Below are 14,570 nucleotides of genomic sequence, written 5' to 3' on the forward strand. Positions count from 1 at the left end.
TGAAGCACCGTGTGGGCACATTCCGTGATGGGTTTCCTAGAGAGCACCTTGTAGAAGCGGACGGTCTTCTTCTCTCGTTTTTCCACAATGTAGTGGCGGATGGGGCTTCCTCCGTCGGACGTGGGAGGAGTCCAGGCCAAAGCGATGCTTTCTCCCGTCACCCCGGTGGCGTCGGGAGTGCCCGGAGAATCAGGGGTGGCTGAGGAGGGATAGCCAACGAAGGGAGACAAGTCAAGACTTTGTGGTGAAGGTCTGAAATCTCATTAGACATGTACGGTGATGACAAAAGCATCGGACTGGACGCTGCTCGCTCCATTCAATTCAACGCAACTCAATTCAAATGTCCGTGTCGGTGGGGCGACGCGACTTACTGTATTACAGCTGTGCGACCACGGGGCAGGATTCCAAAGGTCTGCCCAGCCCAAACTTGTTGACGGCGGACACTCTGAACTGGTACTCGTTGATCTTCATGAGTTTGGTGGCGGTGAAGCTGCACTCGCGACAGCTGTCGGACACCAGCGCCCAGGAGATCTTGGAGGTTTCGCGCTTCTCGATCACGTAATGGGAAATTTCCGAGCAGCCGTCGTTCTCCGGCGGATTCCACGACAGACGGCACCTGCCCTCGGAGATGTCGCTGAAGGCGATGGGTCCCACCGGTTCTCCTGGCGTGTCTGCGTCGCACAATCCGGTTCGGGGTTAGTGGGGCGAAAAGAGGGCGGGGAGAAGGAGAGCGTCCCCGAGCCCGCTCCCTCGTACCTTGCACTTTAATGAGGAGATCCTCCTTTTTGCTGCCGGAGCCGTTGGTGGCCTCCACGGTGTAGAGGCCGCGGTGAGTGCGGTCGGCGTCTCTGATGAAAAGAGTGCTGTGCCCGGCCACGGTGATGATGTCCATCATCTTCTCGGTACCAGACCACCTTGGGAACGGGCCGTCCGCCGATGGCCACCTTCACCCTGATGTTGTCGCCCGCCGTCACCATCAAACCCTCAAAATATTCTGGGCCAAACTCGATGTGAGGCGCAGCTGGTCGGGGGGGGGGGGGGGGGGGGGGGGATGAGGCCGTGACGGTTTGATCATTATCAGTCTTTTAGCCGGCTTCTGCGTGCCACTTACCGTTCTCGCTTCGGACCACGATCAAACCGGACGAGTTGGACGGGGGGCTGACCACCCCCATGGCGTTTCTGGCCACGACCCTGAACTCATAGCGCTCGTTGAGCGTCAGGCCGGTCACCGTGTGCTGGCAGTCGTGGACGTCGCTCAAGTTGGCCTTGAACCAGCGACCCTCGCCCTGGCGTTTCTCCACGGTGTAGGCGGTGACCTTGCTCCCCCCGTCACGTTTGGGCGCCTCCCACTTGAGGGTGATGGAGTTAGCCGTCACGTCAGTGTAGTCCGGCTGGCCGGGAGGATCTGACAAACACAGCGCGGGCCTCGAATCATTATTTTTGTTTTTTTTCCGGGGGCTGACAAAAGGCATTTTTTCCGGAGTAACGACGCGCCACTGGACGGGCGCGCGGCCGCGGTCCAAACTCACCGACGGGACTGACGGCCATGACGGGCTCGCTGGCGTCGCCGGCCCGGCCGCAGCCGGCGTCGTTCTGCGCGCAGACCCGGAAGGAGTACTCCAGGCCTTCGATGAGATCCGGGACCCTGTAGTCGTTGTCCTTGATGGGCGCCGCGTTGACCTTCTGTCACAGGATGCTGTTCTTTTCCCTCTTCTCCAGGTGGAAGCCCTGGACGGGCGTGCCGCCGTCGTAGCTGGGCCTCTCCCAGCGGACGGTCATGCCGTCGTTGGTGACGTTGTAGGCCAGGGGCTTGCCGGGCGGGCCCGGGGGCCTGAACTGGTGCTTGGCCAGGACCAGCTGAGAGAGCAAGGCTTCGCTGGCGCCGTATCGGTTTTCCGCGCACACTCGGAACTGATACTGGAGCCCCTTGATCAGGTTGGGCACTCTGAATTGCGTGTCCCGCACGGCCGAGCAGGCCATCTTCCAGTCGGGGCGAGAGGCGTCCCGCTTCTCCACCATGTAGCAAGCGATGTCTCCGCCGCCGTCGTCGTTGGGCTGGTCCCAGGAGATCAGCACGCTCTCCGCCCTGACCTCGTCCAGGCGGAGGGGCCCGAGGGGCTTGGACGGGGGACCCAGGGTCAGGACGTGGACGTGGAAGGACTTTCTGCTGATCACGTTGTCCAGCGTCAGGGTGTACTTGCCCTCGTTCTCTTTCTTCACCCGCTTTATGGTGAGGGTGGCTTTGTCGTCGGTCTTCTTGAAGCGGACCCGCTCGCTCTCCTTCAGGGGAAGGTTGTCCTTCAGCCACGACAGCGAGGGCTTTGGTTTGCCCCGGTACGGCAGCTCCAGGTGGACGTTGTGTCCCAGGCGGACGCAGATCCTCCCGTCCGGGTACTCGGCCAGGCTGGCCTCGGGGGTGATGACGTAGTCCGCCACCTTGACGGGCCCTGTCTTCACATAGTCGCCCTGACCCTTCTCGTTTCGAGCGGCCACTCTGAAGAACACCTCCGAGTGCTCCTTGAGTTTAGGGACCTCAAAGTGGCAGTGGCGACTGGTCTCTCCCAGCGACCAGTCCTCGCCGGCGGCGGCTTTCCTCTCCACCACGTAGTCGGAGATGATGCTGCCGCCGTCGTGGTCGGGCTTCAGCCACTGCAGGGTGACCCAGGTCTTGGAGGAGTCCCTCACGGAGACTTGTCTGACGGGGCCGGGGCATTCCGTGGCCTTCACCGGCTCCGGAGTCTCGCAGGCTTCGCCCACGCCGTTCTCGTTCTCGGCCAGGACGCGGAAGAAGTAGGACGTCTTCTCCGAGAGGTCCTCCACGCCGCAGCTGGTCTCCGTGCATTTGCCGTTCACCGCCGAGTAGTATCTCTTGGAGGAGTCCCTCTTTTCTACGATGTAGTTGGTGATTTCGGCGCCCCCGTCCAGCGAGGGGCTCTCCCAGCACAGGGTGACTCTTCCGCGGGTCACGTCTTTCAGCCTCAGGTTCCTGCACTGAGGTGTCCTGGACCTTCACCCACAAGCTCAGGGTCTTGGGCTCCCCCACGCCGTTCTGGATCTTGACGCTATATTTGCCGGTGTCCAGCTTGGTGACCCGCCGCAAAACCAGGACGGTGGCCGTGTCCGAGTGGTGGAATTCGTAGGAGGGGTCGTCGTCGATGCGCGAGTCTCCTTTGCTCCAGGAAGCGGAGGGCGAAGGTCGTCCCTTCAGCGGAACCGAGAGCTCCACGTCCTTGCCGGCCTTCACGATGTAGTGGGTCCTCGTGGCCACGTCGGAGTCGATCTGACCTTCCTCTGTGGAAGGAAGACAGCCGGTCAATTTGCCACGTCCGGTTTTCCCTTCCAGAAGAAAGGGTGAAGCGTGGAGTCACACCTACCCAGGATATCTTTAGCCTGGACGGGCTCGCTCATCTGCAGGGCTTCCCCGCGGCCCGCGCAGTTGGCGGCAGAAACTCGGAAGAAGTAGTTGACGTCCGGCTTCAAGTCGTGGACGGTGTACTCGGTGGTCTTGACCTCTCCTTTGGATGTGAGCGTGGCCCAGTCCTCCTCTCCTTCCACCAGCTTCTCCACCACGTAGCCGGTCACTTGGCTGCCCCCGTCCCATTCGGGCTGGGACCAGGCCAAAGTGATGGAGGTCTTGGTGGAATCCAGCACCTTCAGCTTGCGAGGCTCGTCGGGGCATTCTGGAAAAACCGAGAGAAGTCGTCGGCGAGGGCGCCCGACTCGGTGGCGCCTTCCCCAAAGCGGTGACCCGGACGACTCATCGATGGGATCGGCGGCCTCGTAAAAGTCGGATTCTTCCGAGAAGGGGCCTTCTCCGGCCCTGTTGATGGCGCAGACGCGGTACTGGTACCGGTTCCCTTGGGTGAGGTGGTAGACGGTCTTTTTGCTGTCGGGAATGGGCTCCTTGTAAACGCGGAACCAGCGCAGACTTTTCTTGTCACGCCGCTCCAGGTAGTAGCCGGTCACCGCGCTACCGCCGTCTACGCCCGGACTTTCCCACTCCACCACCATGGTGGTCTTGGTAATGAGGCTGACTTCGGGAGTGTGCGGCTGCCCCGGGGTGACTGGCGGAGGGAGACGGGCAGAAACCAGAGGTGAGAAGGTTGCCCGAAGGCACCCGACGGGCGGAAAGGCTCCGGGCGGAAAGGCCGGGGTGCTCCCCGGGCTTACCGAAAGCATTCTTTGCCACCACGGGCTCCGACTCCAGCGGGGCTCCCACGTCGTACTTGTTGACGGCCATGACGCGGAAGACGTATTCGTTTCCCCGCACCAGTTTGCCCACCGAGATGTACGTCTGCCGGTGATCCTCCGAGACGGTCGCCCAGACCACTCTGCTGGTTTCGCGCCTCTCCACGATGTAGTGCGTCACCTGGGAGCCTCCCAGGTCGGCCTCGCACACGGGCTCCCAGCGGAAGGCGATCCGGTCTGCCGTGACGAGGTTGAAGCTGATGCTTCCGCTCGGCGGTCCGGGTTTGTCTGAGAAAGAGTCAAGTGGACTTGGCCTTAAAAACCAAAACAACTATTCAGAGGCGACCGCAAAAGAAGAAAAATAATGCACCTACCCAGGATCTCCATGGCGATGGTGGCGCTAGCTGAGCCCAGTGTGTTCTTGATTTTGATCTCATAAGAGCCGGTGTGTTGGCGCGTGGCGTCCTTGATCAAAATGGCCGAGGAGTCCGTTGTGCTCTCCACGCACAAGGACGAAGAGGCCACCAGCTCCCTTCCGTTCTTCAGCCACTCGATGCCGGGCAGTGGCACGGCGAGGATTCCCACTCGGATCTTAACCGAGGTTCCGGCTCTGTAGCGAACCACGTCCAGGTACTCGGGAGGCAGGTCGATGGCCGGAGCGCCTGCGCGACAGAGCGGGCGGATGACGGCCCCGCCCGGTGACGAAACCCACGAGAGCCGTAGAGGGACGGAAGGAGCACTCACCGCAGGCGTCCACGCAAGTGACCGGGCCGGCGATCAGAGAAGGGTTGCTGACGGAGCCCACGGCGTTTTTGGCGTACACCCTGAACTCGTAGGTCTCGTCCTGAGTCAGTCCGGACGCCGTGAAGCCCATCTCCGGGATGTTGGTGAAGTTGGCCTTCACCCACCTTCCGCTAGCCGCATCCCTCCTCTCCACGCTGTAGCCGCTGATCTGACTGCCGCCGTCGTACGGCGGCCTCTGCCAGGTCAGGCGCACCGAGTTCTTGGTGACTTCGCTGACGCGGACATTTGCGGGGGGCTCTGTGGCGGACACAACGGCGCGTCGCCATTAGGTTAGGCCGGTTAGCTGGCCGAGCGGACGTCGCGCCACCGACGCGCTGGCCCCGCCCCCGGTCGTGTTTGTGCGGGGGGGTTCCGACCTCGGCCCGCGGGCCACAGGCGGCCCCTTACAGTTAACATTCATTGAGGAATAACAAGGGCATTCAGAACAGAAGAAATCCAAGGAGAAGAAAAAAAGTCAAGCGGGGACCAGTAATGCATCACAAAAAGCTAAAAGTCAAAGAATGAACTCATTTTTAGAATGGCTGCTTATTGATAATGTGTTTAATATTAAAAAGCAGGTAAAATGATTATCTTTGTGAACTGAAAGGAATTAGTCAAGAGCCAGTACAAAGATAATCATTATACTTGCTTTTCAATTAGGGTTAGGACGTGGCACCACGTCGCCTCGCCGCCACTTGGCCGGCGAATAGGTGACAGAGAAGAAGGGCTACTCACCGCACGCGTCGATAGCCAGAACCTCTTCCGAGGTCTTGCTCATTTTGCCCACCCCGGCGTGACCTTGAACTCGTAGATGAGACCCGGGCAGATGTTGCTGACCCGCATCTGGTTCCCCGCTATGGCGCTTTTGTTGATCTTCTGCCAGAGGATGCTGCTCCTTTCCTTCATGTGAAGGTGGTAGCCCGTCACGGCGTTGCCGCCGTCGTTGACCGGTTCGTTCCAGCAGACGGTCAGGTTGTCTCGACAGACAAAACTAACCCAGGGGGTGGACGGAGGCCCCGGAGCCACTGGAATTCAAAGCGCAGAGCCACAAGTCAGTTGGCGGTGGCTTTGGGAAGGGTGCGTGAGGGGGGGTCGGAGAAAACAAAATCCGCCCGGCGACTCACCGAAAGGAAGCCGGATCGTCACCGGCTTGCTGTCGAGGTGCTCGCTGAGACCGTAACGGTTCTGGGCCCTGACTCGGAACTGATACTCCTCTCCCCTGGTCAGCTTGGTGGCTCTGATCTGGCTCCGCGCCACGTTGGCCGACACCTCTGTCCAGGTGGGGGTGCTGGTTTCCCGTTTCAGGAGCACGTAGTTGGTGACGGGACTTCCGCCGTCGTACTCCGGAGGAGTCCATTTCAGGTGCGCCGTAGTCTCTCCCACCTCCAGGATCTCCACGGGCCCCAGGGGTGGTCCGGGCCTATCCAGCACCACCACGTTCACCGAGATCTGGCTGGCGCCGCCCGCATTGCTGGCACTCAGTTGGTACTTCCCGGCATCGCCGGCGACGCTTTGCTCCAGGCTGACGCTCAGGCTGTCGGGGGTGACCCGGGCGGAGAGTCTCTTGGATCCCTTGACCGGCACGTTGTTCTTGGACACGCTGACTTTTGGCATCGGCTTGCCGCTCAGCGGGATGTCAAAGGTCAGGTCGGATCCGGCTCTCACGTAGACGGTATTTTTGGGGTAGTTCTTCAGGTCGAACTCTGGAGCCTCTGTCAAAATTCAAGCAAAAGTCGGCTCAGCGGGGCCGGGTAGAACAAGCCCCGTAGCGGGGTCAAAGAGAAGACTCTGGCGGTGACATTTGATCGGACGGATGAACTCGGCCGCGGAGACGGCGGGCCGGGGAATTACCCAGAATTTCTTTGACGAGGACGGGTGCAATCATCTCTTTGGCCTCGCTCAGACCGGCGTGGTTCTCGGCTCGCACTCTGAAGAAGTACTCGGCCCCTTCCCGCAGGCTTTTGACGGAGTGGCTGGTGGTCTTCACCGTGGCGCACTTGACCCATTTGGTCTGGCCCTTCTCCAGGGCGTCCAGCAGGTAGGCCTTGACTCGGCTGCCGCCGTCGTACTCTGGCCGCGTCCAGGCGATGGTCACGCTGTCCCTGGTGACGTCGGCCACTCCCAATTTGGCGGGCGGACTGGGCACCTCTGCAAAGACAATTGAGGAGTGAGTGGGCCGGATTTGGCCGGATTTGGCTGGATTTGGCCGGATTTGGCCGGATTTGGCCGGATTTGGCCGGATTGGGGCCTCGGACGGGAGCTTACCTGTGATCTTGGTGCCGGCCTTCACTTCCTGAGGTACGCCCACTCCATACTCATTCTCCCCCATTACTCTGAAGTAATAGACGGCCCCTTCCAGCAGGTCCTCTACTTTGCAGGCCGGGGCGTGGCAGTTGGTGGTCACGGAAACCCAGGCCTTCTTGCTGGCCTCGCGCTTCTCCACGTGGTAGGCCTTGACGGCGTCGCCGCCGTCGTTGTCGGGGGCTTCCCACGTGAGAGCGGCCGAGTCCCGAGTGACCGCCGAAACCTTGACGTTGAGCGGGGGGCCCGGGGAGTCCAGCACCTTGACGCTCAGCGGTATCGTGGCCTCTCCCAAGTCGGAGGCGATGGTCAGGCGGTACTCTCCGGAGTCGTTCCTGCCCGAGTTTTCGATGGTCAGCGAAGCGTCGGAGTCGCTGGCCTCCGCGGTTCCCCTGGCCTTCAGTTCGGTGCCCTCCTTGGACCATACGGCCGAGGGAACGGGTTGACCCTTGAAGGGAACCTTGAGGGTGAAGGCCAGGCCGCGCTTCACCACCAGGACCTTGCGCGTCTCCACGTCGACGTCGAACGTGGGCGGCGCCGTCCTCTCGGTGGCGGCGGCGGCGTCCGAGCGCCGGCTGCGCACGCTGCTTCCCATTTTGTTGATGGCTTTGACGCAGAATTCATATTGGGCGGCGTTTTTTAGGCCGGTGACTGTCATCTCCAAGCTCTTGGTGAGCGCCATGGCTTCCAGCCATCTCTGCGGCTCTTCCTCCTCCTCTTCCTCCTCTTCATATCCTTCCCCCTCTTTGGCCAGCTTGCCTACGTAGTCCCTGTATTCCACGGCGTATCCCAGGACGGGGGCGCCGCCAATGTCGGCGGGCGCTTTCCAAACGATGGACACGCTGTCCCGGGTAGAGTGAACAATTTTGGGCTTGGAGGGTGCGGCGGGACCCGTCAAGGGGGCCAGGGCTCGGAAGGAGGCGGACAGTTCGCTGGGCGGGCTCAGACCGGCGGCGTTCTCGGCGTAGACCCTGAAGTCGTACTCGCAACCCCGGCGCAGCTTGGTGACCGAGGCGTGGCAGACGGCGATGAGATCCCGGTTGACGCGGATCCAGCGCATGGCCGTCTTCTCCCGGCGCTCCACCACGTAGCCGGCGACGGGGCTGCCGCCGTCGCTGGCCGGTCGGGCGCCACACCAGCCTCATGGAATCTCCGGCGACGTCGGTGACGTCGACGTCGAGCGGCGCGCCGGCCGGGGAGTACGGATCGGCCACCTTGACGGCGTGGCTCTCCAAGGTCTCGCCGATCCCGTGTTTGTTGACGGCCGAGACCCTGAAGACGTACTCGTTGCCCTTGAGCAGTCCCGTCACGGCGTGATAGGTTTTGGTCACGTCGTCCTTCATTAACGTCCAGGCCAGGCGGCTGGTCTCGTGCTTCTCCAGCACGTAGCGCGTGATGTCGGCGCCGCCGGCTTCTTGGGGCGGACCCCAGGACAGCGTGCATCCCTGGGCCGTCAGATCCGTCACCTGCAGCGGCCCGGCGGGGGGCCCCGGTTTGTCCAGGACCACGCAATGGATGGGCGTGCTGACCTTGCCGGCGATGTTCTGCAGCGTGAGGACGTAGCGGCCCGAATCTCCCCGGACGCAGTCCTTCACCGTCACCGAGGTGGCCGTGTCGGTGGAAAGGATCTGGATTCTGGCTCGGGGAAGCAGTTCGCCGCCGTCCTTGCACCAGGCCAGCACGGGGGCGGGGCGACCGGCCACGTCGGCCCGAATCTTCAGGGTCTCGCCGGCCTTGACCGACACGGTCTCCCGGTACTTGACGTCCATCACGATGCGGGGCAGCTCCACGTCGTCCTTGACGGCCACGGGTCCCGTGTGGTCGGAGGGCGGGCTCAGCAGGCCGGCCGCGTACTTGGCCACCACGCGGAAGTGGTACTGGGCGTTCTCCGTCAGGCCCGTCACCCGATAGTGCGTCTCGGGCACGTTGGTGAAGTTGCACCTGGTCCAGCGGCCCTCCGGGAGCTCCCTGCTCTCCACCACGTAACCGGACACCTTGGCGCCGCCGTCGTACTGGGGCTTGTCCCAAGACAGGGAGACGGAGCTTTTGCCCACGGAGGTGACCACGGGGGCGCCGGGGGGATCGCAGGGGTCCCGCGCCGCCACGGGCTCCGAGGCCTTGCTGACCTTGCCGATGCCGGCAATGTTTTGGGCGTAGACGCGGTACTCGTAGACGGCGCCCTCCTCCACCCCGCCCACCTTGTATTCCGAGTCCCGGATCATTCCCCTGTTCATCTTGGTCCAGAGGATGCTGGCGCGCTCCTTGCGCTCCAGGTGGTAGCCCAGGACGGGACTGCCGCCGTCGTAGACGGGTTCGTTCCAGGTGACCAGCATGTGAGACTTGGTGGCCAGCTTCACGGCGGGCGTGGAAGGCGGTCCGGGTTGCTTGAAGTGGTAGCGAGCGGTAATGGCGGGGGAGTCCACGTGCGCGCTCTTGCCGTAGCGGTTGACCGCGTAGATGCGGAACTGGTACTCCGCGCCGTGCACCAGGCGCACGGCCTTGTAGGCCGTCCGGGCCACGTCGCCCGCCGCCATCTGCCAGTCTTGCGTGTTGGTATCTCGCTTCTGCACCACGTAGTTGCTCACGCAGCAGCCGCCGTCGTATTCCGGCGGAGACCAGGAGAGCGAGATGCTGTCGGAGGTCACGGCGTCCACCCTGACGCCGGTGGGCGGGCTGGGCTTGTCCAGGACGACCAGCTGCAGGTGGGAGGTGGCCGTTCCCGCGCCGTTGGCCACGGTGATCTGGTACTCGCCCACGTGCTCCCGGCCGGCCTTGGTCAGGACGATCTTGGAGGAGGAGGCCCCGTTCACCACCGTCAGCGAGGTGGTCTGCTTGACGGGGAGGCCGTCCCTCTTCCACGAGACGGCGGGCTTGGGTCTGCCGCCGAAGGGAACCTCCACGGTCAAGTCGTCTCCGGCCTTCACGCTGTAAGCGGTGAAGGGCGGAGAGACGGAGGGCGGGATGGCCGCTTCCCTGACCAGGACGGGCAAGCCCAGCTCCCCGGGTTGACTCTTTCCCTTCTCGTTGATGGCCAGCACCCTGAAGAGGTAGCTCTGCTCGGCGGTGAGGTTGGGAACGGTGGCCTCCGTGGCCTTGACCGTGCAGGCCGTGCCCCACTTGTCGCCGCCCTTGGGCTTGAATTCCATGTAGTAGCAGATGACTTTACTGCCGCCGTCGTGGGCGCACTTGTCCCACGAGAGCGACACGCTGCTCTTGGTCACGTCGCTGAGGGCGACGTTGGCGGGCGGGAGGGGCACCTGGGACACCTTGACCTCCTCGGTCTCGGCCGAGGGACCCTGGCCGTACTGGTTGACGGCGCAGACGCGGAAGTAGAAGACGCCCCCCTCGGGCAGCTCTTGGATCTTGAAGCCGTTGGCCGTGCAGTTGCTGGCCACGGTGGTGTAGGCCTTGCGGATCGACTCCCGCTTCTCCACCACGTAGTTGGTGATTTTGGAGCCGCCGTCGGCCGCCGGGGCGTCCCAGGTCAGGGAATCCTTGGTCAACTCCTTCACGGCCAGGTTCTGGGGTGCGCCGGGCGTGTCCAAGACTCTCACGGCCACCACGGCGGACTTGGACCCGCCAGCGTTCTCCAGGGACAGCGAGTACTTGCCGCTGTCCCAGCGGTTGACGTTGTCCACCACCAGCATGGTGTAGGAGCCGGTGGAGTCGATCAGAGCGCGCTGGGCGAGAGCGCCGTCCACTTTCTGCCACTTGACGGCGGGCTGGGGCCTGTCCCTGATGGCCACGAACAGGCGCAGGGTGCCTCCGGCGCGCACCGACACCACCTTCCGCAGGTCGGCGTCCAGCTCCATCTCCGGCGCCTCCAGCCTGTCCACGGCCACCACCGTGCCGTGGACGTGGGCGGCCTCGCCCACGCCCTCGGAGTTGAGGGCGCACACGCGGAACTGGTATTCTTCTCCCTCCGTGACGTCGGCCACGGTCAGCCGGGTGGCCTGGATGCCGCAGGGCGGCGTGCACACGCGCCACTCCTTTTGGGCCGGCGCGTCCACCGCCGGGGCCACTTCCACCTCCTCCTCCGGCGACTCCGGCGGGGGCACGTACTGGCGCATCTCCACCACGTAGCCCTTGACGTAGGCCCCGCCGTCAGAGTCGGGTTTGGACCAGGAGAGCGAGACGGACGACTTGGAGTAGTCCGTCACTTTGGGGTGGCGAGGGGGTCCGGGGGGCTGGGTGGCGTCGCAGGCTCTGTAGAAGAGCGACGGCTCGCTGGGCTCTCCCACCCCGGCCCGGTTCTCGGCCGCCACCCGGAACTCGTAAAAGTGACGGGCGCTCAGTCCCGTGGCCGTGAAGAGCGTTTGGGTCAGTTTTTGTCTGTTGCACTTGGTCCAGCGCACGCCGTCTCGGTCGCGTTTCTCCAGGTGGTAGCCCAGGATGTCGGCCCCGCCGGTCTGTTCCGGGACGGCCCACGAAAGCAGCATGGAATCCTTGGTGATCTGGCCGGCCTCCGGCGTGCCAGGGGGGGCCCGGGGGCTTGTACGGGCTGCGGGCCACGAAGGGCTCGCCCGCCAGGTAGTCGCCCGTGCCGTACTTGTTGACGGCTCTGACTCGCAGCAGGTACTCGTTGCCCGCCAGCAGGTTGCTCAATCGGTGCTCAATCGTCTTGGTCTCCGCCGCCTGGCCCACGCCGTACTCGTTTTCGGCCATGACCCTGAAGTAGTAGGAGGCGCCTTCCGTCAGGTTCTCTACCTTGAAGGTGGTCTTTGCGCACTTGGCCGAGACGTTGGCGTAGGCCTTGCGGGTGGATTCCCGCTTGTCCACCACGTAGCTCTTGACTTTGGAACCCCCGTCGTTGGGCGGCGCCTCCCAGACGAGGGTGACCGAGTCCTTCCTCACGTCTTTCACCGCCAGGTTGAGCGGGGCCCCCGGCGTGTCCAGGACTTTGACGGCCACCGCTTCGGTGGCCGAGCCGCTGCCGTTGCTGAGGGTGAGCGTGTACTTCCCCGAATCGCACCGGTCGCAGGAGTCCACGGAGAGCTGGGTGAAGGTGGGGCCCTTTTCCACCACCGCCTTTTCGGTGGGGGTGCCCTGGTCCTTGGACCACTTCACCTCGGGGGCGGGCCTGCCCCTGAAGGGAACGTGTATCCTGAACGAGCCGCCGGCCTTCACGGATATTCCCTTGCGCAGCTCGGAGTCCAGGTGGATCTGAGGCGCCTCCAGCCTCTCTTCCGCTCTGGCGGTTCCCGGGAGGACGGCCGGCTCGCCCACGCCGACCTTGTTGAGGGCGCACACTTGAATTCGATATTCCTGGCCCTCTTTCAGCCGGGGGATCTGGTATTTGTTGAGACGCAGGCCGGTCGGGGGGGGGTGACCATGGTCCATTGCTCCGTCTCCGCCTTGCAGACCTCCACCAGGTAGCCCTGGACGGGGCTGCCCCCGTCCGACGGCGGCTTGCCCTAGGAGACGGTGATGGAGCTGGCCGTGGAGTCCACCACACTCATGTAGGCGGGGGAGCCCGGCCTCTACTTGGGATCGGCCGCCTTGTAGTAGGAGGTCGGCAGGGACGGCTCTCCCGAGCCCACCGCGTTCTCGGCGCTCACCCGGAACTCGTAGTCGTGGCCGGCGCTCAGGCCGGTGGCTCTGAAGGAGAGGTCCGTGACCTTCTGGCGGTTGCACCTGGTCCACTTGACGCCCGCCCTGTCCTTCTTCTCCACCACGTAGTTTGAGATCTGGCTGCCGTCGTCGGATTCCGGGGGGCTCCACCTGACGGTCATGCCGTCGCGAGTGATGTCGGCCACGTCCTCCACGTGAGGCGGACCGGGGAGTACGAAGGGAGTCTTGCAGAGCACGGGCTCGGACTCCAGGGGGCCGCCGGCGCCGTGCCGGTTGACTGCCGTCACGCGGAAAATGTATTCGTTGCCCTCCAGCAGGTTGGTGACCTTGTAGCAGGTGGCCGTGCAGGCGGGAGAAACCACCGTCCAGGCCAGACGGCTGGTCTCTCTCCTCTCGATGACGTAATGGGTGACGGGACAACTCCCGTCGGAGGAAGGCGGACGCCAAGCCAGCGAGCAGCGATCCTCGGCCACGCCGGCCACGTGAAGGGGTCCCCGGCAAGGACCGGGCCGGTCCAAGACGGAGACTTGGAAGTGCGCGCTTTGGCTGCCGGCCTGGTTGGTCAACTGGAGCGTGTAGGTGCCGCTGTCCTCCCTGGCCGCGTCTTTGACCAGGATCAGGGCGCGACTCTCCATGTTCTTGATGTCCAGCCTGAGGGTATTTTCCAGCGGCACTTCGCCCCTGAACCAGCGCATGGCCGGCGGGGGCTTGCCACCCACGTCGGCGTCCAGCTTGAAGGTCTCGCCGGCGTTCAGGACCACGGCCTTGGCGAAGGCGGGGTCCACGGAGAATGTGGGCGCCTCGGTGCCGTCGCCGGCCGTGATCGGCCCGCTGTTGTACGACGGCTTGCTGACGGTGCCGGCGGCGTTCTTGGCCGCCACCCTTAAGTCGTACTGGGAGTTCTCGCTGAGGCCCGTGGCGGTGAATTGGATCTCCATCACGTTGGTGAAGTTGGCCCTCACCCAACGGCCCTCGGGCAGGTCGCACCTTTCCACCAGGTAGCCGGTGACGTTGCTGCCGCCGTCGTACTCGGGCTTGGTCCAGCGGATGACGATGGCGTCTTTGGTCACGTGGACGGCCCGGGGGATGCCGGGGGGGTCGCAGGGGTCCCTGGCCACGCGGCCCTCCGAGAGCTTGCTGCAGCGTCCCACGCCGACAATGTTTTCGGCGTAGACCCGGTATTCGTACTCCACGCCTTCCTCCAGAGGGTGGCTCTTGTAGTCCGTCTGGCGGATGAGCGTCTTGTTGATCCTTCCTCTCCAGGTGGTAGCCCAGGACGGGAGTGCCCCCGTCCGAGATGGGCTCGTGCCACTCCACCACCTGGTGGTCTCTGGAGAGCGAAGTGACGAAGGGCGTGCCCGGCGGCCCGGGTTCCCTGTAGGGGTACCGAGCCACCACGGCGGGCGAGTCCAGGCCGTGACTCTTGCCGTGGCGGTTCTGCGCCACGATCCTGAACTGGTACTCGGCTCCGGCCTTCAGCCTGGGCACCTTGATGGTGGTCCTGGCGTAGTTGGCGTTGACGTTTTCCCAAGTGGTGCCGACGGTCTCTCTCTTCTGCACGATGTAGTTGGAAATCTGGCAACCGCCGTCGCGCTGGGGCGGAGCCCAGGACAGCGTCACGCTCTGCGTGGTGATCTCGTCGAACTTGACGGGGCCGGTGGGCTGGCCGGGTTTGTCCAGTACCACGATTTCCAGCGTGGCCTCCTTCTCGCCGGCCGGATTGGTGG

The 14,570-nt window shown here is 63.7% G+C and overlaps 1 protein-coding gene across 1 annotated transcript; it reads right to left on the bottom strand.

Annotated features, from left to right (window-relative positions):
• Nucleotides 1-5,019: 5,019 nt before the first annotated feature.
• LOC144193101 (titin-like) lies at nt 5,020-12,612 on the bottom strand. The gene is made up of 7 exons (XM_077711936.1): nt 11,785-12,612; nt 8,409-11,735; nt 7,237-8,338; nt 6,823-7,119; nt 6,096-6,683; nt 5,707-5,996; nt 5,020-5,229 (listed from the first exon to the last, which is right to left on the bottom strand). Exons 1-6 carry the CDS (start codon nt 12,610-12,612, stop codon nt 5,746-5,748), a joined length of 6,393 nt encoding a protein of 2,130 aa, XP_077568062.1. The 3' UTR covers nt 5,020-5,229; nt 5,707-5,745.
• Between the last annotated feature and the right edge of the window lie 1,958 nt (nt 12,613-14,570).

The sequence above is a fragment of the Stigmatopora nigra genome, unplaced genomic scaffold, assembly GCF_051989575.1.
Source record: "Stigmatopora nigra isolate UIUO_SnigA unplaced genomic scaffold, RoL_Snig_1.1 HiC_scaffold_71, whole genome shotgun sequence".
Classification (NCBI taxonomy): Eukaryota; Metazoa; Chordata; class Actinopteri; order Syngnathiformes; family Syngnathidae; genus Stigmatopora; species Stigmatopora nigra.

Coding starts and splice junctions, on each gene's coding strand:
- LOC144193101 (XM_077711936.1), bottom strand. CDS start 12,612: ATGGACCATGGTCACCCCCCCCCGACCGGCCTGCGTCTCAACAAATAC. Junction 11,736..11,784: donor ACCTGGCGGGCGAGCCCTTC/GTGGCCCGCAGC, acceptor GGCACGCCGGAG/GCCGGCCAGATCACCAAGGA. Junction 6,684..6,822: donor CCTCGTCAAAGAAATTCTGG/GTAATTCCCCGG, acceptor GAATTTTGACAG/AGGCTCCAGAGTTCGACCTG.